Below are 27,982 nucleotides of genomic sequence, written 5' to 3'. Positions count from 1 at the left end.
TTCCTCAGGCGGTAACAGGATATCCTCCCCCTCTGTACTGTCCTGCCCACTGGACACACACACACACACACACACACACACACACACACACACACACACACACACACACACACAATGCTTTAGACAGGTATAAAACCAGATAGACAAAAGATCCTTCTCGTAATGTGTGTGTATGTGTGTGTGTGTGTGTGTGTGTGTGTGTGAGGCAGGCAGGGTGTGATGTGTGACTGTCGGCCCTCACATGATCTGTAATGTCATTAACTCGGGGAGAAAATCATGTGTGTGTGTGTGTGTGTGTGTGTGTGTGGGAGAGCAGCAGTGTGAGCTGAGGTGAGGAGAGACGAAGGAAAACTTTGGGACCGTCCTGACTGAAGTGAATCATGAGCTCCGCCTTGTTTGCCTCAAAAAAAAAAAAAAAAAAAAAAAATGAAACTAAATTAAGTTTTGATCCGTTTTATCCAATAAACCTTGAAGGAGTCTCTGTGAAACATCATCCTGAACATCATGAGGTGTGTGTTTTGAGCGCAGCAGACGTTAACGTGAGGAGACGTGAGGAGACGTCACACACACGGGACGACATGAACCAAACAAAACCAAATGAAACCAAATGCCTTATAATTTCTTAGGCGCACCGCCTAGACGTTTTCACCGACCGCCTAGATCAAATGAACGAGGAAAGGGGAAAAAACACACATCGACATATAGATAGATAGATAGATAGGCATACTTTATTGATCCCAGACTGGGAAATTCACACGTTACAGCAGCATCATCAATAAAAACAAAAAATTAAAAATTAAAAATTAAAATTAAAAGTATATACAATAGAGACTAAATACGCGAAATATATACACTAAAGACAATAAGGGCTAAGTATATACAATAAAGTAGCCTGAGAATATGAGATGTTTAAGTGTTGAAATGTAAGAAATGTAGGATACAGTGATGAAAATAATAAATATGAAAAATGAAAAATACAGATAGTAGATGGTATGGCACAGGGTAAGTTTGACACCATGGAACCAGGAAACCAAGTGGCAGAACCCGACGCCCGGTACTGGGATTCGGCGACTGTCCGACTTGATTCAATCTGCGGCTCCTTTAGGAATCTGTTGTTGATGCTAGTTTAGCTTGGATTGTCCGGGGGGAGTTAGGCGGGCACTGGGCCGTACGTCATGAAATACTGACAACGGAATTAACCAATCACCAAAAACACAAGCGCCCGCAAATACCAGTGATCCAATGGCAACATAGCGACTTTCCAAACTATCCCAAGTGACTTCATAACCTAACGCTAGTCAGAAACTTATTTATGTAACGTCTGTTGTGTTTGTTTTTATGCTGCTATGCCGTGCGCTGGCTGCGTTCCCATCTCTCCCTCGTTCCACTTGCTGTTCGCTTCGCTTTTCACACACAAGCACCCAGCCCCCCTGCGCAGTTGACAGAAGTTGTGATTTTGATTTGATAATCATTTATTGTCCAGCCTTTTTGTATTAATTTCTGTACTTTATTTTATTTCCTGGTACTGTTTGTGTTTGTACCTATTTTGTCAGTATCTTAGATCTTGCCCAGTTTCCAGCCACACAGGGCTGACCCAGACTCTGGGGCGGAGCTAAGGCGGGTGGGCGGGGCTTACCTGGCTGTGGGCGGGGCGATGGTGCAGCTGATCAGTCCAGGGCTGTGTCCGAAATCCCTCCCTCCCTCCCCCCTCCCTTCTCTCTCTATAGGGAGTTCAGTGTAGTGGACTATCTAGTGAACTCAGTAGCAGACCGTTTCGGACACGACTTCGCTCGCTGTTCGGCGCCGTTCACGCAATGCATGATGGGATATATTGCCTGGTTAGTGACCATCGGATGTCCACTACATTTGGCGGTGGATTGTGGGATCCATCCAGTGGACTATATATATATATATACATTAATAATCACTAAACATTCGGACACCACTTCAAAATGGCCTGATCACTATATAGCGGTTCGCCTCACCTCGGTTTCGGTAGTTTTCCATTACACTTGAGTACCACCTCATCATCAGTGGAGTCGTCATAGCAACGCAGCCCCGCCCCCAAGCGCAGAAAAGTCTCCACCTCTTCATTTGACCGCGGTGCCGCTTTGCCTGCCCTTTGCCAACTTTGCCAACGTCAGTGATGATCAATGAGCACGGTTGCTGTTACTGTTTGTTTGTGTTTTTGTTTTTTTGTTTGTTTTTTTTAATGCCGGGTTTGGTTTTCAGTTTGGTGTTGTCCCACCGCCGTGTGATGGGCGGGTCACAAGGTGAGACCGCGGGGAAAACGGTGGAAACGTGAATTTTTAGCACCACCTGCGACACCACAGAGGACAGACGGCTGATGTGACGTACTAAAGGCCACGCCCACTTTAGTCACATGGCCACGCCCACTCCCAACTCCCCTGTCCTGAATCTCACCCGCGCTCCTGAGGTCACCTGAGGGGAGACAGCACCTCGTGGGTCAGATTTAAAGGGGCAACCCGGCTAAAAAAACATGGATTTTCCTCTTCAGTTTTATTGTGGCGTTCCTCTTCTTCTTGTTTTATTTTGACGGGGCACCGTTTTGATTGAATGACCTCTGCTCTGCTGTTGCTCTGTTGTTATTTCCGGCCTGGAGTTTCCCTCGTCAAACTCGTGTCCAGCAGATTAGAGGACCTTGACCGCGTGTCCGTGTGAACGTGAGCCACAGACTGACACGTTTTCCTCTAAGAGACGAGTTTTTCAAAAGATTTCTGTCACGTTTGTGCTCGGGCGGTCGGTGTAAAGTGACGGGACGCCGGGCGGGTCAGCCGCTCGCCCTCACAGGATCTTTTCTTTATTAGTGGAAACAAGAGACAAGAGGCAGCGGCTGAGCGAGCAGGCCGGGGGAGGAGAGGGAGAAGAAGAAGAAAAAGAAGAAGAAGAGGGTTTATTGAAGAGAGGCAGGGTGTTATAATCCAGCATGTGACTGAACTGACCGCCGTTTGTTCCCTCAAAGAAAGAGAAAAAAAAAACTAAAAAGGAGAGAGGAAGCGAGTCGGGAAGGAAGAGAGCGAGAGAGCGAGGGAATTCAGCGGAAAGGGGAGGAGGACGGAGAAACCGAAAGAGAGAGGAGAGGCAGAGAAAAGAGAGAGAGAGATTTAAAGTCCCATTTTAAATAAAAGTTTAATCCTTGACATAAAGTCACTTTAGCAAAATAAATGTGCAGTGTGAATAAAAAGTTTTTTTAAATTAATGTAAACTGATCTGGACGAACACAAAACTGCACCAACAAATTATATTTACTCACGTTTCTGTAACTGAGCAGCTTGTCCTTCACTGCATTTAAATCAGATCCATCACAGAGAACAGATGAGCAATGACGGACTGTGGAACCTTTCACAATAAAAGCTCAGTCAGCACAGACGAGAGGAGGAACCTGCTTCTGCTTTTGTTGGTTTGACTTTTTGTCATTTTCCAAATTTCACAATAAAAGCTGCACCTTGAAAAACTGCAGGAGATTTTTACTGCACTACTTCTACTTCTACTTCTACTGCAGTCACATACCAGCAGAGGAACAGTACTTCTACTTCTACTGCAGTCAGATACCGGCAGAGGAACAGTACTTCTACTTCTACTGCAGTCAGATACCAGCAGAGGGACAGTACTTCTACTTGAGTATACGTGATACAATACAGACAGAACGTGAAAAGTTTCATTTTAATGTTATTTTAAATTCAGACAAGTGAGTTTTTTTTAGCTTCATCTACTTAAGTATTCGTTCAGTTTTTACTTCATGTACCTGTTCAGGTGTTTCCACCTGTGCAGCCGTGCAGTGTTTCAGTCTGAGGCGAGCACGCAGCCACACACACCTCAGTATTTCAGTTTTTTTTTTTTCCATCATGGCATCATCAGTCTGTGCTGACTGATGTGTTTGGGAGCGGCCAGGTAACGCCTCACCTGCCTCGAGCACAACAGAAAGTCTCTGGTCTTGTTGATGAATACGCCGGAGCGGGTCCAGATTATTCCTGCAGGACTTGAAGGCAACGTTCAAGTCCAGCCGCCTCACTTCGGCACGGTCGTCTGGATTATAGATCGACGTTATCGATGTTGTGGCAATATTTTAATTTGACCCTCTTGTACAGAAAAATGATTTATTATTATTATTATTATTATTATTATTATTATTATTATACTTTATTGAACATGTTAAAAAAGACAGGGATAAACAAACAGAAGTATGACATGTGACCGATATGAGCAAACAAAAGATAAATTGACCGATCGTCAGCCGAATAACATAGTTCATGTTCAAAAGGGGCGGGAAGAAGCCAGAAGCTTTTCAAGTCCGATCCCTTCATACCGGCCGTGTGACTCAAAAACAACAAATCATTGTTCTCTGCTCAAATCCAATCATCCTGAAAAAAACGTTAAAAGAAAAAGAAGGAGAAAGAAATGATAAATGATAAATGATATTAAAATTTAAAATTTCTGTTCTGACGCGATGTTGAACTTTCCTCTGAATCGGCGTGGCCGGATGGAAATGTTCCAGATTTCAAACCTCAAGCAAGAAAAAAAAAAAGTTCCCCAATACCGAGATGGACTACAACTCCCATGAGCATTAGGGCTTCATGGAAAACATTTGGCACCCTCATTCCCACACATAAATAACAGATAAATAGATAATAACTGTGACCTTTTTTGAGTTTCTCTTTCTCACATTTCCCTCAACAGCAAGCATTTACCCAAGATGAACTGTTTATAATAATGATAATAACCATAATTATAATATAAATACATAAAAATCTAAAATAAATGATCATAATAACGTATTTTTATAGATTTTTTTTCTCAACAGTGCTACAGAGCTTTACAGGAGCAGCAGAGGAGTGGACTCAGGCCCTGAACGCATCGCAGTAAAGAGAGAAGAGCCAATAAAGCAATAAAAAGATAAAACATCAGTTTAAGAGGCGAGCGGGCCTGAAGGTCGTGTGTTTTCACACAGCGGTGTGAACTAATTCACTTAATCACTGACCCTCGTTATTACATCACACACACACACACACACACACACAGAGAGACACACACACATTATGGGGTCAGCAGCTCCTCAAACATACCATCGGGGCAGGACGGAGCGGGAGGAGGGCAGTAAAACGGTGCAGTGTGTGTGTGTGTGTGTGTGTGTGTGTGTGTCCAGACACAGACAGAGAGGAGTGTGTGAGCCTCCTCTCCGGACCGCAGGGCAGGAATGTGTCGGCTGCTTGGATCACAAAACCAAAAGGTCACAGGTTCGATCTCACAAACGGCGAGGAGTTTTAAAAACGAAGCCGCTGCGTCTCAGGTGGTCGCGTCCCGGCTGCCCACCTGTGTCCCGCTCACCTGAGATGCTTTTTAAAACCAGGTGCGAGCAGGGTCCCGCCAAACCCCCCCGTCCTGCATCACGACACAGTCTGACTCCGTGTCGTCCCTTTGACTTCATCTGTTTTCTATTTTATTGATTTGTTTATTCACTGATAATTTAATTTACATGCAAACAGGTGTTTTCTATTTTGATTTTTTTTTTTTTTTCAAATGTTTTGTTAATCAGGTCATTTCTGTGTTTTTGTTTGTTTGTTTGTTTTTTAAGAATTTTTTCCCTAATTTCCTGGGCAATTTTTTTGTTTTGTTTTTTTAATTTAATTATTTTTTTTTTTTTTAACATTTTTTCTATTTCCTATTTATTTTATCTCTCTATTTATCTATCTAGCTATTATTTATTATTATTATTATTATTATTATTATTATTATTATTATTATTTTTACAAATGTTTTGTTAATCAGGTCATTTCTGTGTTTTTGTTTGTTTGTTTGTTTTTTAAGAATTTTTTCCCTAATTTCCTGGGAAATTTTTTTGTTTTGTTTTTTTAATTTAATTTTTTTTTTTTACATTTTTTTTCTATTTCCTATTTATTTTTATCTCTCTATTCATCTATCTAGCTATTATTTTTTAGTTATTTATTTATTTATTATTTACAATTTTCTTGTGCTAATTTTCGCATCATTTTCTTCTCTTAGGGATGTTAATTTTCTCATTTTTCCTGTGTTTTTGAAAGGAGTCAAGTGAAGGATTATTTGAGCTTTTTGGGGGGAAATCTGTTTCATGCACACAGTGAACCTTTTTTTTTCTTGGACAAAAAAAAAGTACAGAAATGAGTACAGATGTTTGTTCTTTATCAAACCAAAAGTCCAAACGTTGCACATATCAGAAATCCAAACCGTTCTTAGATAATGAACCCAAAGTCTGTGTGCACATGGACCGCACCCCTAATCCCACAGGAGAAACACAAGAACAGCGAGCACTGTGCAAAAAAAAAAAAAAAAAAAAAAAAACACAGGTCCACATGTCAGTCAGAATGAAAAATAAAAAAGTAGGAAGAAAAATTCAATACTTCATTAATGCCAAATATATATATCATCATGTCAAAACAACAACAACAACAAAAAATTATGATGTGATGATAGCCCTTTGGCAGTTAATCTTTGTGCCCCACTTCCCTCTTTATTTAAAGGTCACTGCAGCCAATATTCATAACCTCGGCTCATATTTTGACCTCGTTACAGAGATTTATTTCACAGGCCTCCTGTCCTGCGTGTTTATTTACCTGTTGTTCCATGAACGCATCACACACACAGACACTCCCTGTCAGCTCCCATGTCTCCCAGGTCCAGGCTGTGAACTGGCGCCCCTTAGTGGTGGAAACCAGTCACTGCCGCTGCTGCAGAGCCTCAGCTTCACCTGCTACTGCAATGCAGACAGACAGACAAATGTGTGTGTGTGTATGTGTGTGAGGTGTGTCTGTGTTTATAGGATGTGTGTGTGTGTGTGTGTGTGTGTGTATTTTATAGAGGCCAAAATGGAGAGGAAAAGTGGAACGTGCATGAATCTGATTTTCTCCTTCTTGTAAGTTAAATGAGCAAATTGGCTCATTTAACTTATGTTTAATTACGTTTTATTTTATAATAATAATAATACATTTTATTTGTTATGGCGCCTTTCATGGCACTCAAGGTCGCCTTACAGTAAAAATAAATACAGAATACAGCAACGACAGAAAATAACAGAGCATAAAAACATCACAGAAAACACAGGATAAGAAAACATCATAGAAAATAGCATAAAAAGAAAACATCATAGAAAAATACTTAATTAGACATGAGGGGAGTGTTTTTTCAGTCATCATGTGACTGAAGTTACAGCTTGTACGGATTCCCGCTGACCCACCCTGCGTGTTTTTGTGTTTGTTGATTGCAGAAAGCGTGGCGGGCAGCCGAGGATGTCAGTGAGGCCGCGCCGCGAGAGCGAGCCCTGAAGAGCGTCAGTTTCCAGGAGTCAGTCAGCGTGATCACTGACGGGCCTGCAGCCAGCATGGAACTGGAGAGCCAGCAGATCCAACATGGCCGCCTCAGCAGCCCCGGTGTGAGGGTGGAGGCTGCGGACAGCGAGGTGGTCCAGGTGAGAGGAGGGAGCAGCTCGCTGCCCGCTTTTATTTTATTTTATTTTATGTTATTTTATGTTATTTTATTTTATTTTATTTTGTTGCATTTTAAGTACTGCTCCTCTGCTGGTATCTGACTGCAGTAGAAGTAGAAGTACTGTTCCTCTGCTGGTATCTGACTGCAGTAGAAGTAGAAGTAGTGCAGTAAAAATCTGACTGATTTGTGCCCTCCAAAGTTTTTTTTTTTTTTTTTTTTTTTTTTTGCGTTTCAAGTAGCAGCTTTAAAAATATTGGCAGGATATTTGTTTTAGGGACGGGAATCAGCAGGAACTCCCCGATATGAAACCATTCATGATAGATAGATAGATAGATAGATAGATAGATAGATAGATAGATAGATAGATAGATAGATTTACTTTATTGATCCCAAACTGGGAAATTATTGTGTTACAGCAGCATCAGTAGAAACAATAAAAACACACTGTATAATATAAAGCAGATAGATTAAATAGAAAAAAAATGCAAAATATATACAATAAAGACTATACACAGTAAAACAGAATGAATGTATATTAAACTATGAATGTATGTACAACTGTGCAAAAAATGTGGCAGTATAAGAGGCAGATATAAATAATAAATAACTTTGGTGATTTGGTGATTCAGTCGTGATGCTGTAAATACAATTCAGTTTGACCAAGTGGGGGTATTTTTCATAAGTTGTTTTTTTTTTTTTTTTTTTTTTTTTTTTTTTTTGAAACACTGGTCTGTGGAGAAATGCTGAATCACACTTATGATTCAGGGCGTCATGTTGGTGGAATATTTCCATTTGACTTGACCAGCTGACCTTCAGATTCTGACAGATTAAAGCAAAAAAATCTCCTAGACTTTGGATTCAAAATGTGGAGGTGTTTTTGTTTTTAGTCTTTTAGTCCTGTCAAAATAAAAACACGTCTGAGGACAAAGGAATGATTCAGTTTCAGCATGGCAATGTAAAAAACTGGAAAACAAAAAAATGATTTTGTTACTGAATCAGTTTTTTTTTCCCTCCTCAATATTTTGAGTCTAGAAAAGGCAGATCTTGTCCTGGTTTGGTTTCTGGTTTCTAAATTTGGCCACAGTGCTGGGATTAGCCCGCAACGCTGAGCTCTGATTAGGAGATTAACTCTGTGGGTGGTAGCACTTTTATTTTGAAAGATCGTATTTCACCCTAAGAACAAAGTTCACTTTTTAGGGCAGTTGTCTTGTAATTTAATTTTAAATATACATTTATTATAATTACAGGTATTTTTTTGTCATTGTTTTAAACACATTTTTTGCTAATTTTCCAATAATGTTTTACTATTTATTTTATTGTATTTTATTTATTTTCATTCACTTATTAATTTTTTTTTTACTAGTTTTCTTTTCTTTCTTTTTTCCTGTTTTTTAAACTACTGTCTCTGTAATTTTCTGGTTATTTTCATGGATTTTTTTTACTAATTTCTCGCTAATTTTCAGGTTATTTCTTGCTAATTTGCTCACCTTTTTCTCCCCATGTTTTTTTGAAAGAAATCAAGTGAATTTGGATTCATATTTACATTCAGAGGCTCTAATCTGTAGGCACTGTAGGTTCATTTGATTTGTCTTTGATTTTGATTTTCTCAATTATCTAGTTGGACTCTAAGAAGCAATCATCTAATTATGCATGCGTGTGTGTGTGTGTGTGTGTGTGTGTGTGTGCAGGAGATCTGCTACCTGGACCAGGTGTTGGACGCCGCCTCAGACACACCCACCAACGGAAACTCCTCCCCCTCAGAATACAACAGACCAATCAGCGTGGACGGGACGTCCCCGGCGGTCCGCGTGTCGGCCCCGCCCACCGCCAGCGAGCCGTCCATCACCGTCGGGGGACAGCGGCAGACCACCTTCCTGTACCAGGACGCCGCCGACGGCAGGACCAACGGGCACGCGCAGGGGGCGGAGCCGGCGCCCGGCAAGGCCCGGTTTGAGCTGAGGGCGTTTCAGGAGGAGAGACGACCCGCCAAACTCTTCTCCCCCGGCGAGGAGCAGGAGGTCCGGGTGAGGAGGAGGCGGCCCTCCGAGGAGGTGAGCGTCTGTCACAGCAGCCTTTAACCCTTTGGTGCATAGCGGTCACTACACTGGACAGCTGTTTAAAGTCATTCTCTCCTAAATGCAGTGGTTTCTATGGTGGAATTGCATATCAGCTGTTAGCTGCTCCCTGCTGCTCCCCTCCATTGAGCTTCATGCAGAGACTGTCAGCTCTTGTTGCTGAAAACATGTTAATACCAGTATCATGACATGGTGATACCAGTCCTGCATCCTTAAAGAAGTATGGAGGCTCACAAAAGTGTTCATGCCCTAAGAAGAGTAAAAACACATAAGAAAAAAATCTTTACTCAGGCTTTCATAATTCATGCATCAAAGGGTTAATCCCAACACCCGCCTTTTCAGCATCATAAAACAAAATTAGAGATTAGGAGAAAAAAAAAACCCTCACAAACTCCTTTGGCGAATCTATTCCTATAATGCTCCAAAATTGTCCATAATTGTCTTTAAAAGCTTAAAAAATATATTTAAAAAAAAAAAAAATTCCATAAAAATTTAAATCCAATGCATTAATTAATCCCTTTTCCAGAGTCTTAACATGGTTTGAAAATGCAGAAACAGGGTTTAAAAATGCTGTTCTGGCATTTAAAAAAAAAACTACATTGTCATTTGTCACAGTAAGTGAACCTCCATCTGCAGCGTCAGAGTCATGCCGCTCAAATCAAATGTAAAGTGGCGGTTATGTCGGTGTTTTGCAAGTGAAAATGTGTCGTAACCGCGATCAACAGGAAGCCGATCAGCTGCTGACACGACAGCACCGCCGAGGTCAGCTGTCATCAGATTTGACTCAGAGGGAAGAGCTGACGCCTGGAAACCATTTTCATATCTGCATTTTTTTTTTTTTTTTTTTTTGGGGGGGATGGGAGGGGTCGCACCGTCACTGACCTTCCTTGACCTCTGCTAGAGAAGCTGGGTGTCCTCTGATCTCCTCCCAAAGCGAGCCGTGGGGTTTCAGAGCTGCCACATCACTCCTCCTCCCTTTCCTGCAGCCGCTGGTTTCCATTCATTCCACGACGATATGAACATGAACTTTCAGAGCCTTCACACTTTCTTCACTCCAGTTTTCCATCAGCCCAATAAAGTCCTCCACATGAGTTTTCCTAAAAGCAGCAGCACTGTTGGATTTTCTTTAAAAAGGGCGCAGACTGAAATGGCTTCTTCCGCCAGGGAAAATAGTCCCCGCACTGCAAAAACTCAAAATCTTACCAAGATTATTTGTCTTATTTCAAGTCAAAAATGTCTTATTACTAGTCAAAATATCTCATTACACTTAAAATAAGACATGATCACCTCAGAAGTAACTTGGCAAAAGTTGTTTCTTGTTTCTAGCTAATTTTCACTTATTTCAAGTGAATTTTCACTTTTTCCACTGGCAAATTTTGCCAGTGAAACAAGCAAACTTTCACTTGAAACAAGAGACAATTGTCTAAAAACAAGTTACTTCTGAGGTGATCATGTCTTATTTTAAGTGTAATGAGATATTTTGACTAGAAATAAGACATTTTTGACTTGAAATAAGACAAATTATCTTGGTAAGATTTTGCATTTTTGCAGTGCGGGGACACATTTTGCTTTCCACAGCCAATTATCAGCTGTGTGGTTTCTGAATAAGGCGGCTGTTTCAACCAAAAATTCACATTTTGATTCTATGTTGTCAAATGTTAAATTCCCATGCAGGATTTGATAAATGGTTTATTGTGATAAATTGTGGTAGACGGACCAAACATTCAAAGTCACTGGAGAAAACGGGGGGTCAGTCAGGCAAACAGGTATCAGACACTTTCTGGAGACGGTTGGATGGATGGAAAACATATTTTTCCTGTGTAAAATACAACCTGCAAATTTAAAAAAAAAAAAAAAAAAAAAAACATCCAAGGCACACTGTTCTGTTGGAAAAATGTTAAAAGGCCTTTATTATTACATAGCGAAGCATGATTTAAAAACCTGGCTGCCGACCAACGCCTTCATCAACATCATCATCATCATCATCATCATCAGGGTGCAGAGAAATGACAGCAGGCTTATGTCATTTTAGAGCGACCCAAATCCATGTCCCATGTACCGTGTCAGTACGGTCCATGTGAGGAGAGGAAGAGAAACTCTCACACGTTTTATATTAACGTGTTGTAATTGTGGTCCTGTGACCCGGCTTCATGGACGGTTGAGGATCTGATTCCTGTCAGAAACCCGCATACGCTGCCGTCAGGTTACTTCTGCATCACGGACCTCGTAATGAATAAATCTGAACTGTCGTTAGAGGCTGAGATGCAGGATCCAGACGTGACTGTGAGCATGAACCAGGCGTGGAGGAGGTTTTCCCCCTGAGGCTGGACCGAGCAGTGCAGCGTGTCTCTGTGCAGCTCATTACTGCCTTTTCACACTCTAATTAATCACAACAATCCCAAATTTCTTTTGTTATAAAATCTGATATTCACTGTCACCTTACAAAGGGCGGCCAGCAGGGGGCAGACGACGCCACCTCGGCCAAACTCACGCTTTGGAGAAAACTGATTTATGTTAGAAACACCTGAGAGAGTGTCAGAGTGTCTCTGAAGCTCTGCTGAGTTTCCAGGGCTGTGTCTGTCTTTTACTTTTGTTTGATCTGAATGTCCAATTCTTATTTCTTTTATTATAATTTATTGTTTTTTGTGTGTTGCAGTTTTTGTGGATATATCAGTTGGTTGCTTTCGTCTGTTTTATTTATGATGTTTCTTGTTTTGTGCATTGCAGGCTACCTTATTTTAAATTATTATTTTGCTTCTGTGGGTTTAGGTTTTTATTTAAATATAAGTTTAGTTGTTTTTTGTCCATGTGAGACATAATGATGTTCTGTCTGCCCAGGAAGACGAGCCTGTCGTCATGGAGATCCTTAAAATAAACAAATCAACATATTTACATGTTTTATTTGTCCCCTCTCTCTTCCTCTACCCCTTCGTCCATCAGGTGCAGGAGTTGGAGCGTGAGCGTCAGGAGCTGATCAGAGATCAGGCGGTGAAGAAGAACCCGGGGATCGCTCAGCGCTGGTGGAACCCGCCTCAGGAGGTAACCCCGACCTCGCTCTTGTCGTCTGTTTGTCGTCTGTTCCTCCTTCTGCCTGCTGCTCCCCGAGCATGAACAGATTTGAATGACTGATTAGTCATTCAATACATTATGTATATTATAGACATTAAATATATTGACGACAACAATAATATCCAGGGCAGGCAGAGGCAGAAAACCCAGTGGTTTTGTTTGAAGCCTCCACCAAACTAAAGTTAATCATCTGTCAATATCACACAGAACATGAAACTGGCAAACTGGGAAATAATATGACTTGATAAAAGTGATGACAAACTAAGAGGCACAAAAATACAAAATAACAACAAACAGACAATACTAATTTAAAAAAAAAAAAATGTTAGTGAGCGATATGTATGACTGTGTGAAGAATGTGTGTGTGTGTGTGTGTGTGTGTGTGTGTGTGTGTGTGTTAGTGAGGGGGTATTGTTTCACACACCTTTATTGACTGCCATGCAATAATCATGTCAATACTACTACTACTACTGATAATAATAATAATAATAATAATAATAATAATAATAATAATAATAATAATGCATGACTCTGTGAGTGAAAATTGATTGATTGATTGATTGATTGATTGATTGATTGATTGATTGATTGATTGATTGATCGCTTGATCAAAGGTTCCTCTGGAGGAGCAGCTGGATCCAGAGCAGCTTGAGTCTCACAGGAAATACCAGGAGAGAAAACAACAGAGACAGAATCATGCCTACACACACACACAGGTAATGGTCACAAACACACACACACACACACACACACACACACACATAATATACCAATGATGAACTGTAATAATATGTAGTAATGATCTTCCATCACTGGATGAAAGCCTCCATCTGCCTGCAGTCTAATGCGGCAGTAATGTTACACCTTCAGTCAGTAAGAAGACATTTAACATTTCTAATTCATGAAAAATCAATCATGGCATCGCATGAACGCAAATCGCAAATTGCTGAGGGTAGCACAAATAACTCAGGCAACTCATCTCCACTGTGATCATCTGTCAGCAAGAAGAAAAGATCAACATGCCACTTAACTCTCAACACAACATAAATACTGCCATCAGTAGTCATGTAGGCATCAGTAGTGCTACTTATTCCAGACGAACACTAGATTGTGAAGTATCTTGAAGTATCTTGAGGCAGAAAGAGAACACCTTCTGTGTAAATAATGAATCCTGTCAGCAGGTGAAGAAGCTCAGCCCTGCTCTGGTTTTAAAGGTTATTGAAGGAAAGCATCTTTTGCATCAGTCACAGTCTGGGTGTTCTCTGCTTTCTCTAACATCCATGCAACTTTCTGTTCCCAAAACTGTCCTCTGAAAAGGTGAATGACACCGTTATATACGTGACTAACTCATCACTCAAAGCTCTCATGTAGAAGAGCCTCCTGCTCTCACTGCCTCCTGTCCACTCCCACATCATTTAGAAAGTCATCCATTCACTGATTTCATCCAGGCTGGGCTGCTGTAACTCCCTCTACCTTGGCATTTCTGAGACTTCAGTTTGACGATTTCCACTAGTTCAAAATGCTGACGAACAGTAATTAACAAGATCCAAAAAAAGCGATTACATCACCCCTATCATTGCAACCTTTTACTGACTCCCTGTTCATTTCAGAATCAATTTCAGAATCATGAACTCAGGTTCAAAATTGTGTTTAAATCTCTCCATGATCTCACGAGGTGCTAAGACCCATCAGGGCGGTGTTATCTGCAAACATGATCATTTGGATGGACGGGTTGCTGGAGTTACGTGTTTGTTCACATGATGCAGAGGAGTGGTAAACACATTTCCATATTCACAGCAAAGCAGCGTGACTGGTGCCCTGTCAGGATATCCAGTGTTCACCCATAGACTGAGGGGATAACGAACGCCATTGAGCAGTTTTGGAATAACCTTAACCACAGATGTTGAATGTCTTTATGACTTTTGTACCGTATTCTCTTTTTCCCCCTGTTCTCTCTTTCTCTTCTACCCTTTCTTCCCTCACTGCAGCCCCAGGTGTTAGGTCCTCCCACTGTGGTGACCTTTGACCCAGAGCTGACCAAGAGGGAGGACATTGTGGAGGAGCAGATTGACTTCTCTTCTGCCAGGAAGCAGTTCCTGCAGGGAGGGCTCACCAAAAGAGACGTGGCTCCTCAAATCTACTCCGCCAAGCCCTTCTCCAAATCTGGGACCCGGGTCAGCCATGGGACCGGCGACTTTGTCCCAGAGACCGGCGAGGGTCACGTGACCTGGTCCGACGAGGGGGTCGCAGGAGAGTTCACGTGTGCGCGTGCTGTGATGACAATCCTGCGTGACGAGGAGGAGGCGAAGAGCCAGTCACATCCGGCCTTTCACCCAGAAGAGTCTGACTCGGGATTGGACGAGTTGTCTGTTCGCTCTCAGGACACTACAGTGTTTAGCCTGGATAATGTTTCCGACAGCGGGGCTTCACTTCCGCCGACTCCACTGCCACTGACCCCGGTGTCGCCTCCCACCCCCCAGCCAACAACGCCAGTCAACGGACAGACTGGCGGCAGTCCGACAGAGGAGGAGCTGGAGTACCACGCAGGCATACTGGTCCAAAACGCCATCCAGAATGCCCTGTCAGCTCAGAATGGAGAGGAATGGCAGCCATCTCACCCAGACTTGACTTCTCCTCAGCTGAGCTCCCCAGTGTCTCCATCCTCTGCTCCCCAGCCTCTCCCACGCTCCGCCCAGCTGTCGCCAGTATCGAGCAGCCCAGCGCCGGTTTCTTCCTCCCCAGTGTCTTCAGGCCCTGTCCCGGCTCTCTCGTCCCCTGTGTCTTCCAGTCCCGCTTCATCCAACCCGTCCCCTCAGCCAGACAGACAGTCGGGGGTTACAGTCACTTTCCAAGAGAAGCCTTCAGACTCACAGCCGCCCCAGCTCCAGACGCCCTCCCCTCCCCAGTCCCAGCCCATCTCCCCACCACAGAGGCCCAGAGATGGCGGCCCTCGGATCAAGGTCCAGTCTTCTTACGCCAGGGCGCTCGCCGCCTCAACCCCGGCTCCGGCTCCCGCCCCGGCCCCGGCCGCCCCCGTCACCAGGCCGACTCCAGTCTACCGTCCCCCCTCTCCTCCGAGTCCAGAGCAGCCAGAGTTCAGCTACTTCAGTAAATACTCGGAGGCGGCTGAGCTGCGCAGCACAGCGGTGGCGACACGAGGCCCCGAGACGGAGGCGGCCAGCGGCCCGTTCCGCTTGCGCTCCAAGAAGCAGAAAACTTTGTCCATGATTGAGGAGGAGATCCGAGCAGCGCAGCAGAGGGAGGAAGAGCTCAAAAAACAGAGGGAGGCGCAACCTCTCATCGTCGTCCGCCCCAGCAACCCGCCGGCAAGCAGCCACAGCGCGGTGAGGACAGGGATGCGGTCGTCCACCATATCCCCTGCGGATAAAATGAAGAGCAACAGCCTACCAACTAGACTCACCCTGACCGCGAGGACAACGCCAGGTTAGTTATCGCTCTAAGGCCGATGATACCAAGCACTCGTGCTGCTGAAGTTATTTAAAAAATATTGAAAGTTAATTCATAGCCTGTCCCATCTCAAATGTGGGCTAAGCTAATCCTAATTAGCTAGATAGCTGTGCTGTTCTAAACAAAGTTATTGAGTAATGTTCTGGCAGAGTCACCAACAACCTACCAGTTAAAACTCAACCAACGCTTTAAAAAAACTGAATCAAAATCAAGAGCCACAATTATTTCCACGATTCTTCTTTCATTTTCATGTGAAAGTAGAACACGTTTCAGTACGTTAGCCGTGCTTCAGCTCTCCGCACATAAACAAACTCTTCCGACGCCATGACAATTTGCTTTGGCAACGGGAACCACCTGGAAATACTCTGATTTGCTGTGAACCAAAGGCCCGTGCCAGGTCCGCCCATTCAGTTACTATGAGCGCAGCTTACATGTCATTTGTTGCATGTTCCATATAAATTCTCCAACTTTCAGAAACCCACACATAAAACTAATTATTTTTCAGTGAAAACATGATAGATGTAAATAGAAGGAGGAAAATATCCACACACTGGATTACAGCTCCAAATACTTTGAGTCCAGCGGCGTCTTCCTCAGGCTTGATGAAGGTTGTCAGATAAAGTCTTGGGAGCTGTAATCAGACAAAACAAGTTGGATGTGCTCACATTTACTTTCCCCTGTGCTTCTAATCATCTTAAATGCACCAGACAGCTTATAGTGTTTTGTTTTCTGTACTGAGAGTCTCTACTCTGTCCATTCTGGTTGTTTGGGCTCTACTGAAACACGTTTCAATCGAAAATCTACTCTCAGACTTTTCATTCATACAAATGGGAAACTCAGGAACTTGTTTCTAATATTTTACCAGGAACATACTGTATATTTTTATTATACTGTTGGTAAAAATGGATGCCCAGACAAACAAACAAAGTTTAAATAAAGAGAGTGAGCAAGGTAGCTTCAAAAAGACTAACTGCACTGTCTTCCTGCAGGTAAGATAGAGAAGGTGCGACCGGCACCACCTGTCTCTCCCTCACCCTCAGAAGGTGCCCTGTCCGATGCCGGCAGCGAGGACTCCAGCGGGTCGCGCCCCAAAAACTTCATGCAGACGCTGATGGAGGACTACGAGACCCACAAAGTGAAGAGGAGGGAGAAAATGGAGGACAACAGTGTGAGTATCTGAGCCTTGAGAAGCGAGGGAAGCAGAAAAGAGGAAGTGAGAGAGAGGCTCGTTTTTTAAACTCGTCTTCAAACTATTTGTCTGCAGCAAACGGAGCTCTTTCACAGTTTCATAGATGTCAACTGCAACAAAACAAAATACAACAGGCTCTTTGTATGGGAGCGTTTCATTCTGCTCTGCTCTGGCTCATGGTGACTTCATGATCGCTGGCATGTGGCTCTTAGCAAACACTGTATAACACCAGAGGGACTTTCCCAGACCAAAGCAGGAAATGAAACTGAAAGTAAATGAAATAGCCTGGGGATTTCTGTCCTGACCCCATCGGACTGATGATATTTAATGACATTTGATGTAATGTGACCGCTTGTTTAATTTCACTGTGTGTCTGATAGGGTCAGGACGTGTTGCCCAACTGTTCAGCGGTTAGAAAGTCTTGTAGAAAGACGTCTTGTATTGCTAAACTTGGGAAATCATGATCTTTCATAACACGTTTCACAGAATGAATTTCCACAGGCTGACGGGGGGAAAGGAGCAGATCAAACCTGTGACCTCAAGCCACCCTGCCTGCTTTATGCTTCATAAACAAAGAAGTTTGCTCTGAACTTTTTATGTTTTTATGAAAGTCTAGAGTGGACCTGAAATTTAATTATGGTGGCCAAATGAAACAGTGAGCAAGAAGAACACTTAGTTTTCTGTTTGTTATGAGTATTTATCATTTTATCATTTTTTCCCACATTATCCTCCGTCTGACAGGCACCTGCACAGACAGACTCAAAGGGCCTTGAGCCCATGACCTTTTGCCCTCAGACTCGACAGCTGCCCTCTTGGCTGCTGTTAAAGGGATTATTGTTATTATGATGCTTATTATTATTATCGTTCAGTTAATATAATGAGGGAAAGGTACCCTAGTATCACCAAAAAAACCTTCTCAAAACAAGGCTGCTGCACACTCATTTTCGATCAGCTGGGTGTGTTTGTGTGTAATTTTGGTTCCACTGAGGTGTTAAATGTCATAATCATTTATGACAGTCAGGCTCTAAGGAAAGCGATATGTGCAGTATGTTTCACACAGATATAAATTCTCCAGACAGACATTTTAATTTGAGATTGTACTGTTCTGTATTAAGGGCTGATTCTTACCAGCATCCTCTTCCTCATTTTCAAAGCGATGCATGATTACACACCTGTGATGGATATTTAAATAGTAAATTAAATCAAACTCCAGCAGCACCAGGCTCTTGCAGATTTGCACAAACATTCACCATCTGCAGAAACATGAACATGAAAACACAGCAAAGCTACAGTCGGGACCTTTGTAGAGTCACACTGATGTAAAGCAGCGCATCATCCACATAGAAAACGTCTTTTTTTTTTTTCATTCCAACTCAGAAATTTACTAAATCAGCCTCCATATATCAACTAGGTGAACTGTTCTCCTCTAAATATATATTTAAAAAAAAAAAAAAAAAAACATATCAGTCAGGCTCTAGTAAACACTGGGAATCTGTTTGGATGCCATTTAATTGCATCTTTGCTAATTCTTCTGTCTGGAAGAATCTGTAGATCTGAATGATTTTCATAAAAACGTGACAAAACTGCGAGGAATAAAGTGTTTTAACACCTTATGAATACTGGGGGAGTATGAAGTGTCATGGGTGGCAACACTGGGGTGGAAACCAGTCGTTTATGGGTGGGGTACCCAAGCCCCTGCCCCCGAAATGTCTGTGCACGTCCCTGTCCAACACCAGTGCAAATCAAACCTTAGGTCAGGAGGGTGACGGATGAAAATTAACGGCGTACGCTCATTAAGAGAGTGAAGTTACTGATCATACACCATGAAAATATTTTTTTTTTAAAAACTTAGCCAATATAATAATTAAGAGCTCACGTTCGTACTTAACGAGCTTATTTCAAGATATTTAGAGAGATCGTTCCACAGCAGTATTGTAGTTTCCCTCGGATGCTGCCGCTGCTGTTGTTGTTGTTGTTGTTGTTGTTGTTGTTGTTGACACATGATGATGTCACATGTGCTGACTCTGTGTACTGTTGCCTCTCTCCTGCTGGTCGGTCAGTATGCCCGTTTGTTGCTGGCTAACGAGGTAACCACTGAGGTACCTGACCCCCCCCTCCACCCTCCACCCCACACACACACACACACACACACACACACACACACACACACACACACACACACCTCTTGTCCACCTCTCCAGCTCGCAGACCTGGGCCAGACTCACCTGAGAAGTATTTTTTGTTTTTGATTTTTTTTTTTTTTTTTTTCAAATTATGTTTATGTGATGGAGCTGTCGCCCCTCAGAGTCCAGAGAGACACAAAAAAATTACAAAAACAGCAAAATTACTGTATATTGAACACATTTGCTTCAGAAAAAGCATTAATTAGGATTTTTTTCCCCCTGTGAAAACGTTTTTTTTTCTTCACAAAATCATACAATTCCAAGATAATTACCTCATTAATTCAGAAGAAAGGTGGATTTTTTTCTCATTCCGCTTCTGTAAGTTTCTCTAATTCAGGTGTGACAAAAGATTTGAGTTTTCTACGTCTTTTGTTCCATCACAGAAGACACAACTTTTCCTTTCAAGCGCTGAATCTGACTTTAGAGACACGTAGAGGAGTGTGTGTGTGTGTGTGTTGTTTTGCAGCGACACACACACACACTCCGTCTGGTCCAGGTCTGTGTGTTCTCACTGCTCTGCTGTCCTGCTGTGTGCCGCTGCTGCATGTGCCCGACCCTGGAGTGTGTGTGACCTTTGACCTCCTGAAAGAGTGATTACACCTGGACCCCCCCCAACACACACACACACACTCACACACACACATACACACACATTATGCACTAGGTTACTGCATATAAAATGTATGCAAGGCCAAATAAAAAGACGTGTTACAAAAAAAAAAATCATCTATTTTAAAATACTAGAAATAATACAAAAAATTACAAAATACAATACAATACAATTATTAAGATAACATAGAGATATCAGTTGTTACCTTGTTAAAGATATCAGGTAAAGTCAGTTAATTTTATTTATTTCTTCTGTATAGTGCAGAAATATCGCATAATGAATTTGCAGTAATAATGTCTTTGTTGTTGTTGTTGTTGTGTCCTTTCTCTAAAATGGATGAATTACGCCAAACAAAACAAAACAAAGCAGTGCAAAGCTGAAATCAGTGACGGGACCCAATCAGAAATCAATAAAGTATTTCTGATTTTGATTCTGTTCATCAGTGAATAGTTATTGATCACACACCTTTTGATTTACTGACGTGTCACCTGAACGCTCAGCAGCATCAAAATGAGCCAATATGACAGATCATACCCTACACTGTGCTTATTGTGTTATATGTTACTGTATTACTATATATTATCAATTACTATATATCACTATACATTATCAATTACTATATATCACTATACATTATCAATTACTATATATCACTATACATTACCAATTACTATATATTACTATACATTATAAATTACTATATATCACTATACATTATCAATTACTATATATTACTATACATTATAAATTACTATATATTATCAATTACTATATATTACTATACATTATCAATTACTATATATCACTATAGATTATCAATTACTATATATTACTATACATTATCAATTACTATATATTATCAATTACTATATATTACTATACATTATCAATTACTATTATCAATTACTATATATCACTATAGATTATCAATTACTATATATTACTATACATTATAAATTACTATACATTATCAATTACTATTATCAATTACTATATATCACTATAGATTATCAATTACTATATATTACTATACATTATCAATTACTATATATTATCAATTACTATATATTACTATACATTATCAATTACTATTATCAATTACTATATATTACTATACATTATCAATTACTACTATCAATTACTATATATCACTATATATTATCAATTACTATATGTCACTATACATTATCAATTACTATATATTACTATATATTATCAATAATATATAAGTTGTTCAGTGTTCAATAGTGTCTTTATCAACATGTTGGAAGACCCAAACAGAACTCCTCTACCCACAATCCACCTCACCTTCACCCTCTCCTACACAACCCTGGACACCTGTGACATCAGTCCCTTCTGCTGTGTGTGTGCAGGGTGATGTGTGTGTGTGTGTGTGTGTGTGTGTGTGTGTGTGTGTGTGTGTGTGTGTGTGTGTGTGTGTGTGTGTGTGTGTGTGTGTGTGTGTGCAGGGTGATGTGTGTGTGTGTGTGTGTGTGTGTGTGCAGCATGAGTCTGCAGGACAGTAACCTGTGTGTTCACTGTCAGACACTTGAGGTGCGCTTGGTTATGGTGGCGGTGTTGTTGTTTTGGTGTTGTTGTGGTGTTGTTGCTGTTGTTGCTGTTGTTGTTGTTGTTGTTGTTTTGGGGGCACATGTCACCTGAGAGGGCTGACTGTAGGAAGCTAACTGCAGCAGAGCTTAAAGGAATGGTAAACCCAGGTAAACATGTTGAGGTTCGCTGAGGTGGGCGGGGCTTCCTCAAACTCAAACTCAAACTGAAACAGAGATAAAATTAAGTTTTTAATCGGCTCCAGCAGGATATTGATATTATATTGATATACTGATAGAAGTCTCGATATGATCTGGGATTATGGATATTGTAATACTGTGATGTGGCCCACATGTTGTCTTATTTTCCGGCTCTACTGACGATTATTTATCAAAACCTGAGCAGATATTTGGTGAAAGTCCAGTCGTCATTCCCACAGTAACCAGTCAGTCCCAGCAACATGGAAGCTCGTGTTTACCTCATGTTGTCCTGCCTAACAACATATTAGCTAAAGTTTTCCTAGTTATCGACATGTTGAGCTAACATTTTCCCAGCTAACGACATGTTAACTAATGTTTTCCTAACATTTTCCCAGCTAACAATGTGCTAGTTAATGTTTTCTTCGCTAAAAATATGTTAACTAACATTTTCCTGATATTTTCTTAACTAACAATGTGTTAGCTAATGTTTTCCTAACTTTTTCATAGCTAACAACATATTAGGTGATGTTTTCCTTGCTAAGAAAATATTAACTAAGGTTTTCCTGGCTATCAACATGTCGAGCTAACATTTTCCTAACATTTTCCTGGCTAACATGTTAGCTAATGTTTTGCTTTAGCAGAGTCAAGTGTTTTGTTTTGTTTAAGCAGAGTCTCCCATTTTTTGTTAGCTTTCACCTCTTCTCATATTAAAAACGGTGAATCAGTAAAATAATTCTTGCCGTGTTGCAAGATTCAAGATTCAAGATTTATTCGTCACATGCATGAATGTACAGGTACAGCAGCAGTGAAATGTAATTGCAACAACTCCAGCACTGTGCAAGTAAAAAATAAAAATAATAAAAAAAATAATAATAACGATAATAATAATAATAAAAAAATATGTATAAAATAAAATAAAATAAAAATAAAGATAAAATAGAAAGAATATATGCACTAACGAGCTAACAGTTGGTGTGTTAGCTCGTTAGCGCTAATGAGCTAACAGTCGATGTGTTTACTGTTTGTCGAGGCTGAAGCGTCAATCAAACGGGGGCGGGAGGAGTAAACACTGATCTGTGCTCTGATTGGTCGCTCCACTCTGATGATGATGAGATGAGATGATGTTTGTTTACACCCAGTGACAACAACAACAACAAAAATAACAAATAATGAAAAACGACACGTTTGAGTTTACCATCCCTTTAATGAAGCGTTTGAGATACAGTGCATGGCGTGTTTCTGTTTGTTTGTTTGTTTGTTTGTTTGTTTGTTTGTGGTTGTGTCGGGGACAGCTCATGTCACCCGCTGCTTCTGATTGGCTGTCGCATTCTGATTGACAGGTGCTGGAGGCCACTCGCGTCACCAGGAGGAAGAGCAACATGGCGCTGAAGTGGGAGGCGGGCATCTACGCCAACGAGGAGGGGAAGGAGGAAGAGGAGGAGGAAGAGGAGGAGGAAGAGGAGGAGGAGGAGGAAGAAGAGGAGGAGGAGGAGGAGGAGGAGTAAGCTGCTCCTCGGAGACAATCAGAGGCCAACGAGCGTCAGAGGAGGAGGAGGAGGAGGAGGAGGAGGAGGGAGAGGAGGCAGTATTTATTGTACTGAAAGTATTCTGATGATCACATGACCCGCCGGGGCCAATCCCGGAGATGCACCGACTTGTGATTGGTCGAGCGGAGGACTGAGGGGCGTGGCTTACGGCATGTCAAGCGTGGAGCGAGCGAGCGAGTGAGCGAGAGCGCAGAGGAAGTGAAAACAGAGACACGACTGAAGGCTTTTTGATTGGATTTGATTTGATTTTTGATTTTGTTTGATTTGATCTGCTGGCGTTGGGTTGCTGTGTGCGAGCGGTCCTGCAGAGCGCCGCTGGAGAACAAGGTTTTTACTGAACCACCTGATCAATCATTTCTAGATTTGTAGGATTTCTCACGTCGCAGCGGTTTCACTCTTCAAACAGGAGCTGAGATGGACGGATTTTTTTTGTTTTGTTTTGTTTTTGTTTTCAGGACGTCTGAGACTCGGCCGACACGGGTTTCACTGAATCCTCTGCTGAAGGCTTTGGGTCGCCAACAGAGGAAACAAACAAAAGAAAAGGTGCACAGTAACAAGCAGGTGTGTGTTGAGGTGCAGGACGGCGCGTCAGACCGGGCCGCCGGCGTCTCGTCCACAGAATCGCTCAGAAGACGCAGAGGACGACGTTTCCAACAGCTTTGTGTCTCCCGCTCAAACGGAGACGCCGTGTTGTTCCCATCGAAACTCACGAGCTTCTTTAAAGGACCGCGCCAGTGATTCTCACATTTAGCCTCATTTTGACAAAACACATAAACTTCACATTTCTGCTCATTTTGATGGTTTCCATTCATTCCACTACGACATGAACATGAACCTTCAGAGCCTTCACACTTTCTTCACTCCAGTTTTCCATCAGCCCAATAAAGTCCTCCACATGAGTTTTCCTGAAAGCAGCAGCACTGTTGGCTTTTCAGGACAGACAATCCCTCCGCCAGGGAAAATAGTCCCTGCTGCGGGGGGAAACATTTGCGGTGTGGTTTCTGAGTGTCGAGGACTTTGTTTGCCACACAAGCAGAACATTATGAGGCGGCTGCTTCAACCACAAACTCACATTTGAAGACCCCAATGAAATAAGACTGTTGCTGTCTTGATCTGGTGTATTTTCTGTCGAAGCAGGAAGTTTGGGCGAGACAAACCCAACAGCATCTCAGTTTGGGAGAGAAACACTATTTTATTTGAATGTTCAGTAGATGAGAGAGAGATTTCTGAAGGTTTTATCGGGTGAAAGTTTAATTTCCAGCCGCTAGAGCAGGATGACGTCACTGTTTAAGACGCTCTGTTGGACAGGAAGTGGAGGTGATGTGAGGTCGTGTCATGGGGGCTTAGATCGTGTTGTGAAACCTTCAGTTTGCCATGTAAATCCAAATCACTGGGCCGCTCCTTTAAACGAGTCCAGAGTCAGTTTTCCTCCCGGGTCGGACGATGACGACGACGCAGAGACGATCGGCGCCGTCGTCCCGCTTCCCTCGGCCAGGCGCTGCTGCAGTTTTTATACTTTATACGAGAAACTCCTCTTTTTAAGTGCCGACTGAGGCTCAGCTTCCACCTGCCAGCGCCTGGAAATCAGCATCGAAGGCGCAGGATGTCCTCGCGCGCGTGCACGAGGCGAACCGAAACGTGCAAAACACATCCGAGCGTCTCCTCTCCTGCGTCAGCACAGCCTCCCGACTCCGAGCGCCAACCTTCCATCGCTATTCCTCACATCTACAAAGTGCAGTGTGTTCAAAAACCCAAACAAAATTTCAAAAAGAGAGAGAGAGCGAGGGTGGCAGGTCATGTTTGCGTCACTTCGGTGTGTGTTCATTAATAAAAGGCAGGGTCGGGGGGGTTTTGTATTCTAAAAACACACACACACAAAAAAAAAATCACTTCTTTTAGCTTGGCCGGCCGCGTCGCTTCTGTTGACTTTGTGCTTTCTGATGTAAGCCGCTGTTTGTGTGTTGAAGCCAGGCGGGACAGTGTGTTATGGGATGTATATGAGGACGTATGTTGAGATTACCTTGCTAGCTGAGGATAAAGTTTGATGTTGATGAAATGAAATATAATTGCAAAGGCTTTGTTTTTTTGTTTTCTTTTTTAAAAAGTTGTTATACCAAAAGAGAACGTGGAGATTTTAGAGTAGACCGCTGGTCCGACGTATTCCCAGAGCTCTATCTATTTAAGAAACCGTAGTTTGCATGACATTTATACCGCGCTTTTCCTATTCGTTCACAAAACACACGAAGCAAAAGCTTGACGCCGACTGTTCTGGTGGAGAAGAAACGCCCGGTTTTTCGGAGGTTGGTCAACCCGCGGGCTTCTTCCACGACCGCACGGCGCTGTTTATGTTCCTGGAGGAGATTCTCGTGCGTTTTTTTTTCTGATGAGGAACTTTTCTGATTCCACGGCGAGGCCCCGGTTTCTGTTTGAATCGAAAAGCGGCGAGGGCTGAAAGGGAACGAAGCCAGTTAAAAGGTCAAAACAGCAAAAAAAAAAAACATGATGCGAAACGGGAACCAGGACAGGGTTTGTCTTCTCAGAGGGGGAGTAGCGTCGCGGTAAACGCGGCGGGCGGCGTGTTTCTGAACCACTTTTCTTCTTCTTCTTCTTCGACTGAACCGAGGAGCGAAAAGCGTCGACTTTGCTCGCTCGTTCTCCGCCGTCTCGAGGCGTTTGAGCGCCTGGATGTCGGCGGGTTGCTTTGAAAAAAAATCCTGCAAACAAACCAAAGGTCCCAGTTCTGATCATCAGCCGGGGTTCCCTGCCGCGGTGTCCTTCAGCAAGGCACCGAAGCCCCGACCCGCTCGAACAGAAACGCACAGAGTGGTTGAACTTTGAGTCGGACTCCCCGCCTTTTGCACAAATCGTAAAGACTCGCGGGACGTGCAGCGATCCGCCGTGAGTCCAGGAGGAGCCGGCCGTCCTCTCATCCACTTTTTTTTTTAGTTTCATTTTAATTTTTCCTTTTTCTCCGCGAGGGAGCCGCCGCTGCGTCTTCCCCGACGCTTCCACAAACCGAGGAAGCGAAAAAAACCCAGAAGTTGTGCCTCCGCGACGCGTCCCCGAACAAAAAGAAAGAAAAAAACACCACCGGTTCCTTTTCTGTGTGTCCAGAGAGACTCTGTTGTTGCTGTTGTTGTTGTTTTTTATACACATTTAATAATATATAAAGTGGAAAAAAGTATTTAACGGGCTGATGTCCCCTTTATGAGACTGAGCTGTTTTGTTGCTGTGCAGGAAAAATTTTTAAAAAAGGAGGAAGGGCGTCTCCTTCCTCACCACGAACACGTGCAGGTACAGCCGCCGCCGCCGCCGTCGACCTGAGAGTCACGACGCCACGAGACTGAAAGGAGACAAAATATTAAAATTAAATTCAATTTAAAAAAACAGACGGAGTGACAGACACACACTGACAGGAAGAGAGCAAATCAGAGGCTGAACTGACGCGTGGCCGCCTTCCTCCAGCCCAATATGAGATTAAAACACACACACACACACACACACACACACTGAAACAAGATTTAGGCTGTCAAATGCTATGAAAAACACGTTTTTTGGGGGGGGATTTGTAAAAATGTAAAGTGCGGTGTGTGATGATGCACTTCCCTGTGACAGACGGTCAACACCGGATGGAAAACAGGATTTTTTTTTTCTTAGTAAACAAAAACAGATTGAATTGTAAAGGCCAGCAGATCCACAGCGGCCTCAACGCCTCAGTGTGTGTGTGTGTGTGTGTGTGTGTGTGTGTGTGTGTGTGCCACGGGAATAAAGATAACACAACTGGCCTCTTCTCCATCTTATCATAGTCACAGCAATACAGTGTAATACTGTATTATTACACACACACACGCACACACGCACACAACCACACACTCAGAGGGTAAAATCCTCTGCAGGACTTTTGAAATAATAACAAACATCACACACACACCGAGGAGTTATAATTGTGTGACTTATCATTATTATTATTATTATTAATGTTATTATTATTATTATCACTAGGCCTCTGTTGTTTTGGACTCATGGTGCGGAGATGATTTTATTTATCAGGTTTAAATGCTGTTGGCTTGTTGGGCTGCCCCTGCGAGCCGGAGGGGGGTGGAGCCGAGCCGAGCTTCACGTGGGACTGCAGCACCAGAAAAAAAAAAAAAAAAAAAAAAAAGCACAGCCAGTATTTTTTTGTTTTGTTTTCTTTCTTTTTTTGTTTTGTTTTTTTGGCGTGATAAAGCAATCTTATTATAACCTCCTAATGTTCCTATGTTAACCACTTGTACGCTCATTATCCTGCTCTGTTATTTGATTTTATAGCACATGTAAGGCTCACAGTTATACACCGACTATATATTATGAATATTTTCTCATTAAAAACAAAAAAATCAGTTCCAGTGTGTTTTTTTTTTTTTTTTTTTTGAGTGATGGGTTTGCATTTCTTTTGCTACCTGAACCTCAAGGCTTACCTTTTTAGTTTGTCATTTTTATCGTAGTTTATTCATTTATTTATTGATTCATTCATTCATTTGATGTGTTTATACTTCTTTTTTTTTATCCAGGAAAGACTTTTTTTGATTTAGAGCAAATATTTCTTCTTCCAGGGAAAGAAAGCAGCAAGAAAAG

The 27,982-nt window shown here is 42.3% G+C and overlaps 1 protein-coding gene across 1 annotated transcript in view; it reads left to right on the top strand.

Moving 5' to 3' along the window:
* palm2akap2 (PALM2 and AKAP2 fusion) overlaps positions 1 to 27,530 on the top strand; it is a 167,315-nt gene extending 139,785 nt beyond the window's left edge. The window contains exons 10-17 of the mRNA XM_030065047.1: positions 7,259 to 7,459; positions 9,168 to 9,530; positions 12,495 to 12,593; positions 13,238 to 13,339; positions 14,612 to 16,067; positions 17,081 to 17,259; positions 19,341 to 19,367; positions 23,162 to 27,530. Of these exons, the coding sequence (XP_029920907.1) occupies positions 7,259 to 7,459; positions 9,168 to 9,530; positions 12,495 to 12,593; positions 13,238 to 13,339; positions 14,612 to 16,067; positions 17,081 to 17,259; positions 19,341 to 19,367; positions 23,162 to 23,326 (2,592 nt within the window). The 3' untranslated portion in view covers positions 23,327 to 27,530. The remainder of the gene's footprint in view (positions 1 to 7,258; positions 7,460 to 9,167; positions 9,531 to 12,494; positions 12,594 to 13,237; positions 13,340 to 14,611; positions 16,068 to 17,080; positions 17,260 to 19,340; positions 19,368 to 23,161) is intronic.
* Positions 27,531 to 27,982: the final 452 nt, after the last annotated feature.

Source organism: Myripristis murdjan, chromosome 12 (genome assembly GCF_902150065.1).
Source record: "Myripristis murdjan chromosome 12, fMyrMur1.1, whole genome shotgun sequence".
NCBI lineage: Eukaryota > Metazoa > Chordata > Actinopteri > Holocentriformes > Holocentridae > Myripristis > Myripristis murdjan.
This window is presented reverse-complemented; position numbering and strand designations above follow the sequence as displayed.